Source organism: Pieris napi, chromosome 13, assembly GCF_905475465.1.
Source record: "Pieris napi chromosome 13, ilPieNapi1.2, whole genome shotgun sequence".
Taxonomy (NCBI): domain Eukaryota; kingdom Metazoa; phylum Arthropoda; class Insecta; order Lepidoptera; family Pieridae; genus Pieris; species Pieris napi.
In genome coordinates, this window is record NC_062246.1 from 10,177,314 (window position 1) to 10,194,031 (window position 16,718).

Below are 16,718 nucleotides of genomic sequence, written 5' to 3' on the forward strand. Positions count from 1 at the left end.
CAAAACCATGAATATTTTTAAATTAATGGGAATAGACATCTGTCGAAGTAGACGTGGAGAGAAAAAGGCTGTGCCAAAAATGAATCTGGAACTGTATAGGAAAAACACCTATTGTATGGCAATCAAGGTCTATAATAATTTACCAAAAACATTAAAAATTTTAGAGTTTTTCAAAATTTATGCGTGAAACATAATTAATATTATTTTGAAATCGTAATAATATATTAAATGTGATATTTTATCACTACAATAAGAATAGACTATATGTATAATAAGACTCATAATGTATTGTAAAATTATGTAATATTCCTTTTGAAACAAATTTGCACGCCATTATGTGTGGCAGAATATGCCACCTTTAGATTGTACCACCATAACATTTACGTACCATATTCTTGCAAATAAATTATTATTATAAAATTTTGAAAGTAAGTGAAGTCACTCCTCTCAATTTAAGAGATTCACTCTGTGGGCACAGCCACCGCCCGCCAAGTCGAGCAATAAAGCGGCACGGCCATACCATCCTTTTCTCGAAGCAGCAGGTTCTTCTATCTGAATTCGGTTACCAAGCAGGTCAAATTTCTTAATCTTAATTCTTGTCACTCAGAGTAGCAAGAGTGACAGAACGATCATCAAAACTCTAAGGCACTTCTAGCAGACAAAACTTCAAATGAATATCATTTCATATCAACTTCATAGAATGCTATTAGTATTTAGTGTAAAAAGGAAAAACTAAACATAAACTTAATTTTGATATATAGTATTAGCTGATGTTCTTAGGTTGTTTATTAAGTAGGGACTGAAAAATGAACCGACTTGGTATTACATGGATCTCACAATTTTTAGTGACTTTTTTACACGTTATGTTTTTGCTAGCATAATATATTATTATTTCTCTAGGGAACAGTAATTTGCGTTAAGAGAGATACCAAGATGAGTTTCTAAATAGAAGATGTAACGCTGTTTCTGGTCAAGGTATAGAACGTAAGTAAAAGGTATTTAACTTATTTTTGTACGCCAACTGAAAATAACTTCTAAAAAAATCCCATTGTTCTCGTTATCTTGCATCTATGTTTTCAAACATCACATTTAGTCACTACAATTGTACGAGTCAAGGAAATAACAAGTTTTAAAATTCGAATCTTGACTTGCAATTTGGCGCCATTTTCTAAATTTAATAAAAATATTTTGACAGTGACGTGTATTTTGTTTTGACAAATATTTTTATCAGCCAAATGTCACATTGTGATTATGATACAATATTTTATAGAGTATTCTGTGCAACGGTATTAGGTATAGCATTTACATTCACAGTTATTTTGACTAATGTCTTCATTGATATTGATGGGTTGTTATCAAAGAAAGGTTAGTAATGAGTAATTAGCGGTAGATATCTATTACACTAGTTTAATTACAACGAATAATTTTTTTAAACTTTATTAAATTAGTTTCTTGGTTAATAAATTTAAATATTTTTTAAAGTTTATAAAAATTGCAAGGATTTAATACTAAGTTTACAAAAAGATACAAAAAAATGCTATCTTCGTTAAATTACTCGGAAATTTCCTACTCCATAAACTACTATAGGCCTCAAATAAATAGCAATTTTTTTAACACTACAATGAACGTGATAAAACATTTTTTAGTAATTACAGAAGTTTTATGAATAAGACAATATCGTTCATTTTCTAAAATCAATTAATTATTTTATTTTATCGATAACATGTTATTATAATAAATAATTTAGTTAGTTCCGAGAAGGTTTACGACCATTCCAGTTGCATCTAGAGGTTGTCCTAAGTAAAATGTTGGCGATGCTACTTTTGAATTCCTAAAAAATATAATTTTGATTTATTTTAAAGACACCGTTGCGGAGACCACATCCAACTTTGACAGTTACAGAACAGAAGATGTTAAGAATGATGTTCAATATGATGATCGGAGCGATGACGCAGATCCGTATAGGGGTAAAAGATCAATAGGTTTGTTGTAGTTATTATAGTAAACGCTGGTTTTGGTCCTGTCCACGAACTATGCTACTATTTATTTCACAATTATTGCAACTATTCGAAAAGTAGATATGGAATTAAATACATATACTTATTTCAGAACCCGATAACTTTTTGTTTCAAGTTAAAAACCCAAATATAAAGAAAATGTTAACAAACAAACTAGCAAATTTACTTGAAGAATTGGACGAAGAAGAATCTACGAAAACGAACAGTAATGTAGAACAGATGAAAGCGGATAGAGAAAATATTGATAATAATCAAAGAGATAAAAATAGCGAACAAAATAATGATAACATGCTGCACTTGGCAATGCACAATATTCTTCTACAAGGTATCATTGGGCATATGGATTTAAATAATGTGTATAAAAAGGTTCACCTGCTTGTCAAGAATTTTTACGAACATAACACCGGTAAGTTTATTTTTTTTAGACTATTAAATGTATATTGGTACCGTCTCTATCAATGGTTTTATTTTAGAAAAGCCTAACAATGCTATAGAAACTGTAAAGGAAATACCAGAATATACAAAGCAGAATGAAGAAGATAAGTTTTTTGAAGAGCTCTTGAAATGTAAAACTTTGAAGGACCAAGTCAATGGTATAAAAAATAATAGCCAACAAATTAAACAGAAAGGTGACATGGGTTACAGTGAATTTTAGCTACGGTACCGGTTTTACTTATAAAACATTTTTCTTTTTTTTTCAGAACCTAAAGTAGTAATTAAAACAATTATTGAAATAAACGATAAAGGAAAGCTTCAGAGAGACAATAGCTCGTAAGACTATAATTTACATAGTATCAACCAGCGAAATTTTAGTACTTTACTTTTTTTACTCTAATAATATGTTTTCATGATTTCAGCAACAATAACGATATAATAGGCTTAATTAAACTTATATATAACGGAAAGTCAATAAAAATTGAAAAACTTGAAGATACATTCGTAAAATCGGACAAAGATGGTGAACAAATGACTACAAATGCGGAAAAATCAGACAAAAAGTCGTCATATTTTACTGGCCTTTCTCTTATTCAAGAGAAGCAACTTTCTGATCCAAATTGGAATAAAATAATCGAGAATTATTTAAAACAATACCCAGTCGGTACAGATTTTGTAAAAAATATAGAAAATAAAATAAACCGGAAAAAACGACAAATTAAAATTCACTACCTCGATAGCAAACACGCAACTGATAAACCTAAAACTGCTGAAAAAATTAAAAAGGATGATGAAGAATTATATATTGAAATTGAAACACATTTTGATGGTAAAGGGATTAAAGGAGAAAAGAAAAAGAAGTTAGTTCGAAGTCTTATCGATAAAATTCAAAAGGCAATTCACGATGATGGGCACACTGCAACTCATAAGAAAAGTATGTCAAATCACATTAAAATCATGAAGCGGAACCAAGATCCAATCAAAATGAAAAATAACTTATTCTACAGCAAAATTGTACCAGCAATCCGCAATATTGAACATAGACAATTAGATCCTATTAGCAATATTATATCTCCTATTGATGATAATTTCAATTATAACAGTGACAGAATTTGGAATTCAAATGTAGCATCCCCACCATTTTACTCAGGACAATCACTAGACGCCGTTGAAATGGGCAACTTACTCACGAACTACAATAACGAAATATCTAAAAGGAACCAAAAACCAATAACGATTGAAAGAAACAGATTCAAAAATCGAGTTAACGATCCAAGTAACATGACATTTTATTTGAAAGATATTGATGGCTCTGGGTTTTCAGTTGGTTTCAATCAATATGTTGATGAACCACCAGATATGGAAAGTTTAAAACTTTTTAATGGAGTAGAAAATCTTATTCAAGAATATCATAACACTTACGACAACTCTAATAAAATTGATAAGGTCTCAGACAACGTAAGTAATGAAAAAAGGGAGAAGTATATTGAAAGAGAACAAGAAAGTATATCAAATTCTCACGTTTTTCGGCGATCAGTCAACAATGAACCAAATTTAAATTATTCTTATAAAAAATTTATTAAAAAACTTATCAAACCATTAAATTACTATAAACCCTGGAAATTCAATGGAAAATCATCAAACAAAATATTTACAAATAGAGAATATAAGACTAGTCGCTCGCCCGGTACAATAAATGTTGTTTCGAAACCAATTAAAATAAATGATCTATCTGTTGCTTTTATAAACAACTATTATAATGAGATACCAAAAAAATATAGTCTGGATTCTTTGGAAAGTAGATTAAAAAGACGAAAACGATCGGTAAGTGTGAAAAAAGTATCAAACCTTAACTCTAAAATAAAATTAAATAGATTTATAAATACGAATCCTAAATTTAATAAAAAAATATTCAAAAACAATAAAAGAAACAAAAGACAAGTGAATAAAATAAGAATAATAGCTAGAGAACGATCTAAGGGGAAAAAATCAAAAGAAGAAAATGTTATTTTACTATCACCAAGTGATGTGTACTCGAATAAAAAAGGAAACATACCAGAAACAGATGCAAGTGATACCCAAAACAGTGACACGGTACCATTTTCTGAATTTCTTAATTTAAACTATCCCAATCAACCATTAATTGATGAATATCACTATGAACCTCAAACTTTGTCGATGCCTCAATATCCTCATATATTTTTTGAAGAACAGACGTCAAGAGAATATTCGAGAGAGGATAATTCTGTAAAACCTTATAGAATTCAAGCTAAGCCAAATGTTAGACAACTAACCTACCAACCATCTGAAGTTATAACTGAACGATCTTCAGCTGCTTTTTCCAATGTAAAGCTACCAGGGGTTGAAGAAATTGTCAATGCTATTTTACCACCCAAATCCAATTATAAGGTCACTGTTAAAATTTCGCCGAAAAATACATCTGGTATTCATACCGGCTTCAAGGAAGTTCACACTAGTGTAAATAAGAGTTACGACCGGAACGGTATCCGTTATTTTTCGTTATTAAATGTATCACAGTTTTCCAAGGTTGAAAATGTAAATGAAAGTAATATCGTGCCTGAAAATAGAAGAAACATACCATTGGCACCAGTTAATAATGAATTGAGAGAAAAAGAAAAACAAATACAAACTTTATTTCTATTACATAAAAAGAGAATTGATTCGCAGTTAGATAATTTGAAAAAAGAAAAATCATTTATAGAAAATGTATTACATAAAAAGGAGATATTTGAGGAAATTAAAATTGAAACAAATGAAAATTTTAAAGATCCAACTAACCAAATAAATGTAATAAGTAAAATTGAAAAACCACGTACTGCCACTCCTAAAACATTTTGTACAGTAACACAACCTCTTCAAACTAAAGAAAGAAAACATCCCGATGACCAAGAAAAGAAAATTTTAATAAGCACAATACAAAACAATGAGCAAATTACAAAGGAGATTTTAAAGAAAATCGATGTTAATACAGACTTACTGCGACAGTTCCTTCACAAATTAACTTCACAGACAATGTCACCGACGACAGAACATTATGAAAGAATATATGAAAATAATAATTATTACCATCAAACAGACTTACGGAATAGTTCCGAAAATAAACCAATTTCGTTACCACAGATTCATTACGCGGAGGGAATGTTTAAGCATAAATCGTCGACTCAAAACCCGGATTTTCAGATAAGAAGAAACCAGTCAAGATTCTTCATAGACGATCTAGAAGATTACAACTCGGTTTCCGCTACTATTAAAATAAATACTACTCACTTGTAAATATTATATACATATAAGGTATTATGTAATAAATATAGAACTTGTATTACAATACAACAGAAAATTTCAAGCGTCTAAATTATTTTGTTCCCCAATTGCCCTGTATTTAATATGGTTTAAATATGTGACAAATATTACTTTATTTAGAAAGATTCCAAATCAATCATTATATATATAATTCTTCTGTGAGTGTGTATGTCACTGAACTTCTCTCAAACGACTGGACCGATTTTGATGAAATTTTTTGTGTGTGTTCAAGGGGATCTGGGAATGGTTTAGATTCACAAATCAGCCCGGCAGGTGGCGCCGCAGTCGGTACTTTCATACTTTAATATCCTAATAGCTTGAAATATCATGCAGGACAACGTCTGTGGGGTCCACTAGTTATTAATAAAATTGACTATCGGCAGTTGTTGCTTTTTTGTTTTTTTCTTTCTTAAAACATTCCAATAAACGCGAAGTTTCACCGATATTATTTAATTACCTTCCTATATAAGTTAATAATTTTTTATCGATTATGCATTTCTTTATATACATAACCAATATTGAATTAAGACTTCTATAGATAAAACTATACCTAACAGTAAAAGATAAGCGATCATTTAAGATAAAATTTCAATAATTAAAATACAATTAAAGTGTAATAATTAATAAATAACTGGGTTTCTTTAGTTGCTAGGTTTCTGTTTCGTAGTGAAGTTGTAAAAATGTGGTGTTCAAAAGTAAGTTTTTAATAACTAGACTGTAGTTACTAGTAAAAATGGATATCTTGTTTTAGCTTATAAGTAATAGGAAAAACTTTTCTATCTTTAAAGATTCTGCCCTGCGATTCTGTAACTCACTTCACGAACTCACACAGCGGTTTTTGCATCGGCGGTCGCTCTCAAATCAGTCGTGAAGCAGTGATTTTATGATTTGGCATTCTGATAAACAATAAACTACAAGCTCCCCCCTTTTCAGAATGCCAAATCATAAAATGACTGCTTCACGACTGATTTGAGAGCGACCGCCGATGCGAAAACCGCTGTGTGAGTTCGTGAAGTGAGTTATAGAATCGCAGGGCTGGTCTCCGTACCTAGTAAGATCTAGATCGAACCATACAGTAATTTCAATATCTTTAATATATATAAATTACGTGTCACGTTGTTTGTCCGCTATGGACTCCTAAACTACCGAACCAATATCAATCAAATTTGCACACCGTGTGCAGTTTGATCTAACTTAAAAGATAGGATAGCTTACATCTCAATTTACACCCGCAATATTATTTTATTGCAGAATATTTGTTTATTATTTAATAGTCACAATTCTAACAGATGGCGCTGTGTTGAAAGTACCAACGTTTCTCATAAGCTACTATTTAATGGCATTACCACCAAAAAAGCATGGTGGTCCCCATGACCGGTGTTCTTCTACCGTCTAAACTAACTTGACTTATCGAAGAGTTCGTATATCTAAGTGAAACTTATCTTACTGGACGTTATCGGAACGAAAATGTTAAAGTACAATTTATGAGTGTGGTAAAAAAGGACTCATATTGGCTTCAAGTGTGCGATGATTGCTTACATTTTGTTTACGCTTTTTATTATTATTAACAAATATATGTATATGTAACTAGACTAATGTAACGTAACTCATGGATAAGCAGAATATTTTGTCACTTTCGTACGATTTCCCATTTCAGGTTCATTTAACTCTTCTCTTATTCGGGCTGCATTTTATTGCTATAGACTGCCATCCTAAGCCAGAGGTAAGTTTATTTTGAGTTTGAGTTTGAGTTTAAGATTATGATAAAATTTTTGTGTACCTACCTTAGAAATTTATTCAGTTTTTAATACGACTCCAAAATATAAAAAACTTTTTTTACTCACTCTAAAACAATAATTTAGATCACTCACCGAAGAACAATTCTCGAACCGCACTTAAACAAAATATACATTGTTTCGTATATTTTGTTTATCAATGTCTGTTTTGGCTTTGTATATTGTCTTAGTGTTTTCTTTTATAATATATATGTGTAGCTGTAAGATTACTTATAAATAAAATGTTTTAGACCATTATTATTAATGTACGGGACGTATAACATTTTCAATTTCCAGACAAACAACACTGAAACATTCGAAATAAAGCAATTACCTGACGAAGTGGTTCAATTCATCAATACAAAACCAGACGAACCAGTCATAAGAGAGATCTTCTTTTATCATATTATTGAAAAACCATATTTGAAGAAGGATCCCAAGACGGTAAGTACAATTATAATCACTAACGGTGACCTCTGTATCTTAATTTACAACCCATCATAGAACCATTTACACAGTGAGATTGAGATCTTTCAAACGAGTTTTCGACGCCGTGTGACCGGCACTGCATTCTGGCATCTCGACGCTGCCACTCTGAGCGTCGTTTATTAAGGTAGAGCCAAGGCAGAGGGAGAGAGGAAGCAACCCCACGCCGGAAGAAGTTGATCTCATCACCATCTGGTGAGGCCACCTCAGCTACCGACTTGTGCAGATGCTGTCCGGTCACAGCTGTTTCGGCAGATATTTGCACAGTAGTCGGGCGTGAGGAGGTACTTACTTGCCACCTCTGCGACAGAAGTGTGGATGACGACGCGGTACACACCTTACGGGACTGCCCAGCACGGGGTGCGGAAAGAAGGCCTCTGCTGTATATGCTACAGGACGAGGAAGTCATCCTTGGTAAAAGACCTTTGAAAAACTCGCGCAGTCATAAATAGGAAAGAAGAAGCGGAAAGGGCCAGGAAAGCCCACCCCGCAGCCGATCTTTGGATGGGCCATGGATGGGAACCACTGCCAAATACCAAAACGGCACCACGCGTGTGCACGACACGCCTTGTAATTTCTAGGCTCAAGGACAGCAAAGCGGGGGAATCAGTAATCCATGCGTCTAAAAGAAGAGATGCTGATGCAATCCTGCAAGTGCTGGAGCCGGCCTCCCCCATCCGAAAATACGAAGGCGCATCGAAAATGACCCTTGCTGCAGCAAGGGTCGTTCGGAAAACTAACAATTCACGGTGGTAGACCGCGTGGCGGGGCGCAGACCAGGCTTGCTGTTGCGTTTTGCATTTTCCCACTTTAAAAGAAACTGCGTAGGTACATACTGAAATCCGCAGTGTAATCGGTTTATTTCTTTTCAGTCGCCTGATGATCAAGAGCCTGACTTCGATGAGTCCATCAGACCCTTCACCAATGGTCAAGGCTACCAATACTTCGACTCGCAGTCAAAGGTAAGTTGTAGTCGTGTTCCATTGGTGCATGGGGTAAATATAGTTGCATATACAAGAATGCCAAATTTTCAATAGCTCTAAATAGTCTTTATTAATCCTTAATATATGATCTTAATCCTATATACAGTACTATATATAATAAAATTAAAATAAATCAGTGGCGCTACAACCTTTTTAGGGTCTGATTTCTGTATCTGTTTCATGATCATTTGTCAATCTAATAGGCAAGTAGATGAACAGCCTTCTGTGTCTGAAATAGGCCGTCGACTTTTTTGAGTCTAAGGCAAGCCAGTTTCCTCACGATGTATTCATTCACCGTTCGAGCGAATGTTAAATGCGCACATAGAGAGAAAGTCCATTGGTGCATAGCCGGGGATCGAACCTACGACCTCAGAGATGAGAGTCGTGCGCTGAAGCTACTTGGCCAACACTGCACCCTATATGTATACATCTATATCATTCTAAGTTCTAATCTAAGCAGAAGTGATCACTCCATTAAAGAATCATTTGATTTTATCGCAACATTACTTCTATAAGGTTTTGGTCATTATATTATAATAATCGCAGATATGTTAAACATAATCAATTTGCTTAGGAGCCAACGGAGAAAGATGCTGATGACAAATATATTAAGATAAAGAGGGATTTTACTATAGATACCAACGACACAACAATTCCTATACATGTTGGTAACACAAATAAGAATGTCGATCGGAGGTTAGACAAGGTATGTAATTAATCGAATTAAATAAATTGTGTTAGCTCCATATTCCTATATGTTTTCTGAATCATATTCTTATAAGCAATACACAGCCTTCATCAGTACGTCGTCGGTTTTTGGTTGTTAGACATTTTCCTTCCTTTTCCTTCGCCGTATAAGCAAGTACTTTTCAACATAGATAGAAATATCCATACATGCAGAGGTTCAAAAGCAAATCTAAGGGTTAATGATCGTGCGTCTAAACACTTACTTACAAATGTAATAAAAAAAGGGTGCGTGTACTTATGTACGCGCGTAAGAAGTTATACTTCTTTGGCATTATTAAAAATAGCTTTTGATTGCATGCAAATAATTAATTACAGTTAAATAATCAAAGACTGGAAAAGGAGTCATTATAGTCAATAAAGTTCAGTTTACATTTGAAAAATTAAATAAATAGATATTTATTATTATTCTCTTGCATTAAGTGTAACATAAATTCTATTATTATTCGAATGTTGTTTTTAAATTATGTCCAATGCCGTAGCATCTTCCGTGGGCAACTTCATTCTGTTAATTTTGTGTCACGGTGCGCGCGCATCGTAAAATTTCACTCTCATCAATTTTTCATAACGCGCCTAAAAAAGTATAACTTCAAAAATTTTATAAATGTATGTTAACTACAGAAAATCTAAAGGTAAGGTTGAAGTTGTAGCTTATATTTTGCTGTGGAATGGAAGTCCATATCACAGGTTCTTGCCTAGTTTGGAAACCAGTCTCCCAATACCTTTTCAATTCAATTGTTATCTTATTGTTTTTGGGTGAAAATAAAAATTATTCTTATTCTTAATTATTCTTATTCTTATAATTTAAACAATTGTACATAATATTAAAAGTGTACATATTTTCTATGTTTCAGGAACAATCCGGCAATATCAGACGAAAACGAGACATTGGGGTAAGTTAATTTCGAGTTATTTCACAATACTTCTAAATATTCTATTTCTTACCCAGACAACTTATTTCAGTATCAACCAGTAATGGACAATCACCGAAATGTTATCTATACAAATTCACCTAAAAGCATGTATGCTAAAAATGAACCATTTAAAAATAAAGTGAGAAATATGTTCAATAATTTACCAAGTGCTAAACAAAGGCATACGTATGGTATGAATCTGCATAGCGGATTTGGTAATATATGGAATGTAAGTTCTTATGGAATACTATCATAGTTGTAATAAATTTAATTGTAGAAATAATTACGCCTGACTCTTAAAGGATTCTAAATTTATACTTGAATGATAAGGGAGCGTTCAAGTATTACGTAACGAATTTTGGGGGGGGGGGGTCATTTTGTAAAACGTTACGATGCGGGGCGAGGATTGAATTACGCGTTATTGTAATTATTATTTTCGACTTTCCAGTACTTTACACCACACAATGGTAACTTAGGTATAAAGAGTCACTAGGTGGTCACGCAACGTTTTACTGTACAGTACTGTACTTGGGTACAGAAAAACGTTACGACGCGTTACATGGGGGGAGGAATTGCGTGACCGACCGTGCTCGAACGCTCCCTAAGGACAAAGGATTTCTGTACGAAAGCCAAAATTATGGACGTTTAAATTTTCAGAATATACAATCTCTGCCATTTATAAATAAAATTGGATCGCTGTTCACTCCCAAGCTTTATAGTGAGATAGACATACCAATTAAGAATCAAAAAGATATGGAGCCGGTGGTAAAAGAGAATCCCTTACCACCATATATCACAAATCTGGTAAGTGGAGTTTGGATCAAATAAGTTTGTAACCATAATAATGCGTAATACGTAGCTTAACATAGTATATGATACGGGTTGTATCATTAATAGCAAGACCCCTGATCCAAATGAGACACATGCGCAAGAGCCGTGACGGTTAGGCACAGCAAGCGCACCATGTCCCGCTTTGCACTAGTCTCATTATCTCAGCCAATATGTATAGCTATAATGGGCCATGTGCCATAAAAACATGGAAAAAACTTGCGTTTAACAAAAATGCGTATTTCTCATTTCATAAATGTATAGTATTTAGTACAAACGAATATGACATTACATATAATTAATTATATGTATCTTTATTAAAAATAAAACAATTATTGGTTTTAAAACATCGTTGCATACGATTTACAGGAAATACCGCCAGCTCAAAAGATTTTGGAACCAACAAATATTAAACCTGATATAAAAAGTAGACCGAACACATCTATGGAAGAGCAAATTTTTTCAAGCAATGCTTTAAGTACAAACAAATCACAAGATTCCTTTATAGATTCAAGTTCAGAGCCTGGAGGGTTTACGTCAGAAAAAAATGAAATAAATCCAGAAAAGATTTACGTAAATGAAAACCAAAAGACATCGAATGATGATAGTAATGAGCTGCCAGATAGCAATGACTTAACTGACGATACAAAAGAGGCTTTTGTCAATCAAAATAATATAAATTTAAGTAATGAAAATAAAATTGATGAAGCTCTTGCAGACAACTTGCAGTCAGATGTGGAAGAAACAGAGATCAATCCAATTCCAATAAAGACAAGTCCAACAATTGATGATAATACAAAAGAAAATAATGAAGATATTGCCAGTAACAAACACAGTTCTTTTTATGAGAAACTAAAAAAGTCATTTAAAAATCTTTTAAATAGGCTACCATTCAAACGAAAGCCGTTACGCGAAAATATAGTTACGGAAAGTATAGGACCAAAAAATATTCCAACAACATTGAACGAAATTACTCCAGGTACATACGGTATGAGTTTAAAAAATAACGGAGGATTTGTTTGGAATGTAAGTACACTTAATTTACATTACTGTTTTTGTCTTTTAATTTGTATAAATCAATCAAATTATTGCAGTACTTTAATTATCTCTTCTAATGATATAGAACTAAAATGTTTTAAATGAGAAATCCTAACATCGAAATGAAACATTATTTTTGTGTTGGAAGAAAGGAAGCCATAACTGTACGGCCAGTAGGTTTTCCTGAAATTAACACGAGTGAAAAGCTTGGCACAACTAGCTTTATATTTCCAGCAATCCCTTCCGTAACTCTTTATTTGTCGATAATAGAAAAAATGTATGTGAAACATTCTTCTATTGGTACCTAAGTAACAAGTGTTGTTTTTTTTAGGATTTAGACTCCAAACATTCCACATTCATTAATGTAGGTGAAACACCTTTGGTTGACAAAAAAGTAAGTCTATAAAGATCTTATTTATCCTTATAAATACTGTGTTAACTCTGTATACCGACACTCAAGGGACTGCGCTTATTTTGACGTTACAAAGGGTTGTTGTTAAATGGCAAGAAGGAAAATCTGTAGTAGAAAAAGTTTATTTCGGACTAGTGTTAATAATTACATAAAAAACAATTCTTATTTGAAAGTATTGCACACAGTTTGTTATTTTCCTCTGACGTCTTTTGCTGCACCAGTAATGTTGAATTTTTTACTTATTTTATTCATTTTGCGATACTGAGGCATCTTGTGATAAAGCACGTGCAAGCAATCCCAATTTGTAAACAATAGATCGGATTTCTTAGAAAGTTTGGTACGTATGATGGAGACTGTCGAGTTTATTACGGGGTTTGACAAAAGTGTGGGTCTATAAATCTTATGTATTAGTGGAATAATTGCGATTTATAATTATTTTCAGGATCATATACCTACAGAACCAAATGCAGACTCAACAGTCGGTTTATCACATTTTAACGATAATATTGTAAAGACAACAAGTTCAACTGCCACAACAAATATTCATACAAACAAACAGACTGATTCAATTGAAACAACTTCTCAAATTCCTACCAACACAGAAAATACGTTCACGACAAAGAAAGTACAAACAACCACCAAAATAGAGTTCGAAGCTACAATAGGTAACAGTCATAAAATTACTGAAACCGATTCCACTACTTCAAGTGATATAAAAACACCCGAATTAACAAATACGGATACCAAAAACCAGACTCTCGTTCCAGAGATTTTAAAGACAACTGATGTTGTTTTAACAACTACAGAAGTAATAAAAACTACGACCAAACAATCTACGTTTAATAAGACCGAAATTACCACAGATAATAATGAAATCACAACAACGGAATATGGAGATACCTTAACAAATCTAACTACTACAGTTGATATCAAAAACCAGACTCAAGTTTCAGACATTTCATCGACGAGTGATGCTGTTTTAACAACAACAGAAGTTATAAAAACTACGGCCAAACAATCTACTTTTAATAAAACCGAAATTACCACGGATAATAATGAAATCACTACAACCGAACATGGAGATACCGTAACAAATACAACTACTACCGCTACTAAAGAAGCTGATACGAATAGTGAAAATTCAAACCAAGATATTACAACTCAATCTTCAAGTAAAAGTATAACCACTATTGGACCGGAGATGTCAAAAAATAATGATATTGAAAGTACTACGACTACAAGTTTAAATAAAACAAGCAACAAAATATCAGAACGGAATGCTAAAAATTTCACAGAAACTTCAAAAATTAATGTGACTACGACGGAAAGTCCAGAAGTTAATAATAGCACAACAGAAGGTCAACAACAATCAAAACATTTTGATGATATACCACAGGTACTTGTCGCGATTTTTAATCTATAAACATTAGTCTAAAAATCATTGAAACATTAAATTAATCAATTAAAACAAATACTTTTTCCTTTTCAGAAAAACGACACGAAGAGTCATTCAAAAGGAGAGTCCATAAAATCAGACTTAAATAAATTATTGGAAAAGGTAACTAATCAACATAAAATTATGCATTTTAGATGTACTAGTTAGTCGCTCAAAAGTCTAATATTCTACACATGTTTTTTTATAGAAAGTGTTTTGGGACTGGCTCACCGGATGGACATCAGTCTATTTCGACGTTTTAGATGAGGTACGTACCTTTAAAAATCAATAATATGCAACGTTGCAATAGTTAGTTGCAAAAAAGCCTACATATACTGTCAAATGTAACGTAAACATATTATCTTAAAAAAATAACTATCAGTATGTAAACTATTTTGAAAAAAAACGGGCACCTAAGGAAATTTACGTTTTAAGGTTGATTTAAGTTTAATTCATTTATTTTATTTTATTGTCCAACGCGACGTGGTCTGTATAATTATAATAGTGTAAATTAATACGCGTGAAGTGAATTCTGCCAATTTTTTAAATTGATTTTTATTTATTTTTTTCATCAAAAGTTTATGAGAAAATTGCCAGAATTCCCTTCACGTGTATAACGTTTCACGATTATTAATAGACAGACGTCAGACAATTTATTTAAATTAATCTTAGAACTGTTATCCTTTTATAGAGCATCAAGGAGCTAGTGAGAGAAGAAGTGGCTTTGGAACTAAAAAATATAACCGAATTAGTTAAAAATAAACATAACGACGAAACAGGTGTATCACCAACCAGATCAATACCGGAAATTAATTCTAATGAAACAAGAAAAAGTCAAAACGACACACACGACCATATAACAATATCAAAACCCTCTGCTAACACAAGCGATATTGAAACAAACGAAAGCATAAACTCTAAAAATTTTACCGGCGTTAATATAGCTGGAGATACTATAAATGGCAAAACTGTTAAAGTTACAAACATATTTATATTTATGAATGACAACCAGAATAATACATTAAACGAGACAAATAAGAAGATTACTGAATCTACAGATAACGTAGCCGTTATTGTAACAACTACGTCCAGAACAGTTCTATCAGACAAAGACAAAGAAAAAACTATGTCTCAATCAAATGACACTTCTAGCATAACTAATAATAGTATACAATAAAAAATAATTCAGAAACAAATTTAAAAATTTCCACAACGACCACCTCTGCCGCTTTTAAATTTACAACAAATGAAATCCCAGCGGCTGAAAATTCTACGAACAGTGTCAGTACCACAGAAAAGATATTAACAACAATAAATCAACCCAACTTAGTTGTTACTAGCCCTTCGACGCAAAAAACTTCCTCAGAGAAAACAGCAGATTTTGTTACATCAGAAAATATTAATGCAACTACCATTTCTAACAACCAAGATATAGAAACGATTTCAACACCTTTAACTACGATTGACAAAACAAGTACAATTAATCCAATTAAAAGTGTAAATGAACCTTTAATAACAACAAAATCTGCTAATATTTCTACGGAAGTGACTACTTTAACTACTCTTCTGGAAAATACCATGACAACTACTGAAATAGCGCCGATTACAACAGAAAGTGGTATTGGTAATTTAAATACAACAAAAATAACAACTCAAACGGTTAGTTCTAGCACTCCTACTTCAGCTACGGCAGATTTGGTAACATTACAAAATATTAATGCAACTACCATTTCTAAATACCTAGCTACAGAAACGAATGCTACAACTTTACCTACGATTGACAAAACAAGTACAATTAATTCAATCAGTTTAACTGAACCTTTTATAACAACAAAATCTGCTAATATTTCTACGGAAGTGACTACTTTAACTACTCCTCTGGAAAATACCACGACGACTACTAAAATATCGCCGATTACCACAGAAAGTGGTATTAGTAATTTAAATACAACAATAATAACGACTCAAACGGTTAGTTCTAACACTCCTACTTCAGCTACGGAAGCACTAAAAGATGATTCTACTATAACTGCTACAACTACTGACAGAAGCACTACGCCCCTGAATAAAAAAGATGCAAATCAAACAACAACTACAACAACTCCTGCACTACAGAGTAACAGTAATAAGCAAAATTCTACGACATTAAATAACACAACCAATTCAACAATCTCCACAACAGAAGGACCAAGCACAACAAGTACGTCTAGCTATGATACAGAAAATAATTCGAGCACAGAAGCTACTACAACAACCTCGTCAGATACCAAAATTGGAGTAAATGTCACTACAGAGGTCTCTATCGTTAACGCAACCTTAATGAATTCTA

At 32.7% G+C, this 16,718-nt stretch overlaps 3 protein-coding genes across 3 annotated transcripts; all 3 read left to right on the forward strand.

Annotated features, from left to right (window-relative positions):
- Positions 1-1,118: 1,118 nt before the first annotated feature.
- LOC125055569 (MATH and LRR domain-containing protein PFE0570w-like) lies at positions 1,119-9,573 on the forward strand. The gene is made up of 10 exons (XM_047658027.1): positions 1,119-1,365; positions 1,863-1,982; positions 2,110-2,424; positions 2,492-2,647; positions 2,720-2,789; positions 2,876-4,277; positions 7,432-7,497; positions 7,847-7,993; positions 8,908-8,997; positions 9,565-9,573. The coding sequence occupies exons 1-10, from the start codon at positions 1,236-1,238 to the stop codon at positions 9,571-9,573; spliced, it is 2,505 nt and encodes an 834-aa protein (XP_047513983.1). The 5' UTR covers positions 1,119-1,235.
- Positions 9,574-11,878: 2,305 nt separating this feature from the next.
- Positions 11,879-12,948, forward strand: LOC125055571. The gene is made up of 2 exons (XM_047658029.1): positions 11,879-12,530; positions 12,874-12,948. Exons 1-2 carry the CDS (start codon positions 11,949-11,951, stop codon positions 12,946-12,948), a joined length of 657 nt encoding a protein of 218 aa, XP_047513985.1. The 5' UTR covers positions 11,879-11,948.
- A 454-nt stretch (positions 12,949-13,402) lies between these two features.
- On the forward strand, positions 13,403-15,546 carry LOC125055572. The gene is made up of 5 exons (XM_047658030.1): positions 13,403-14,350; positions 14,444-14,512; positions 14,598-14,657; positions 15,081-15,222; positions 15,542-15,546. The coding sequence occupies exons 1-5, from the start codon at positions 14,156-14,158 to the stop codon at positions 15,544-15,546; spliced, it is 471 nt and encodes a 156-aa protein (XP_047513986.1). The 5' UTR covers positions 13,403-14,155.
- Positions 15,547-16,718: the final 1,172 nt, after the last annotated feature.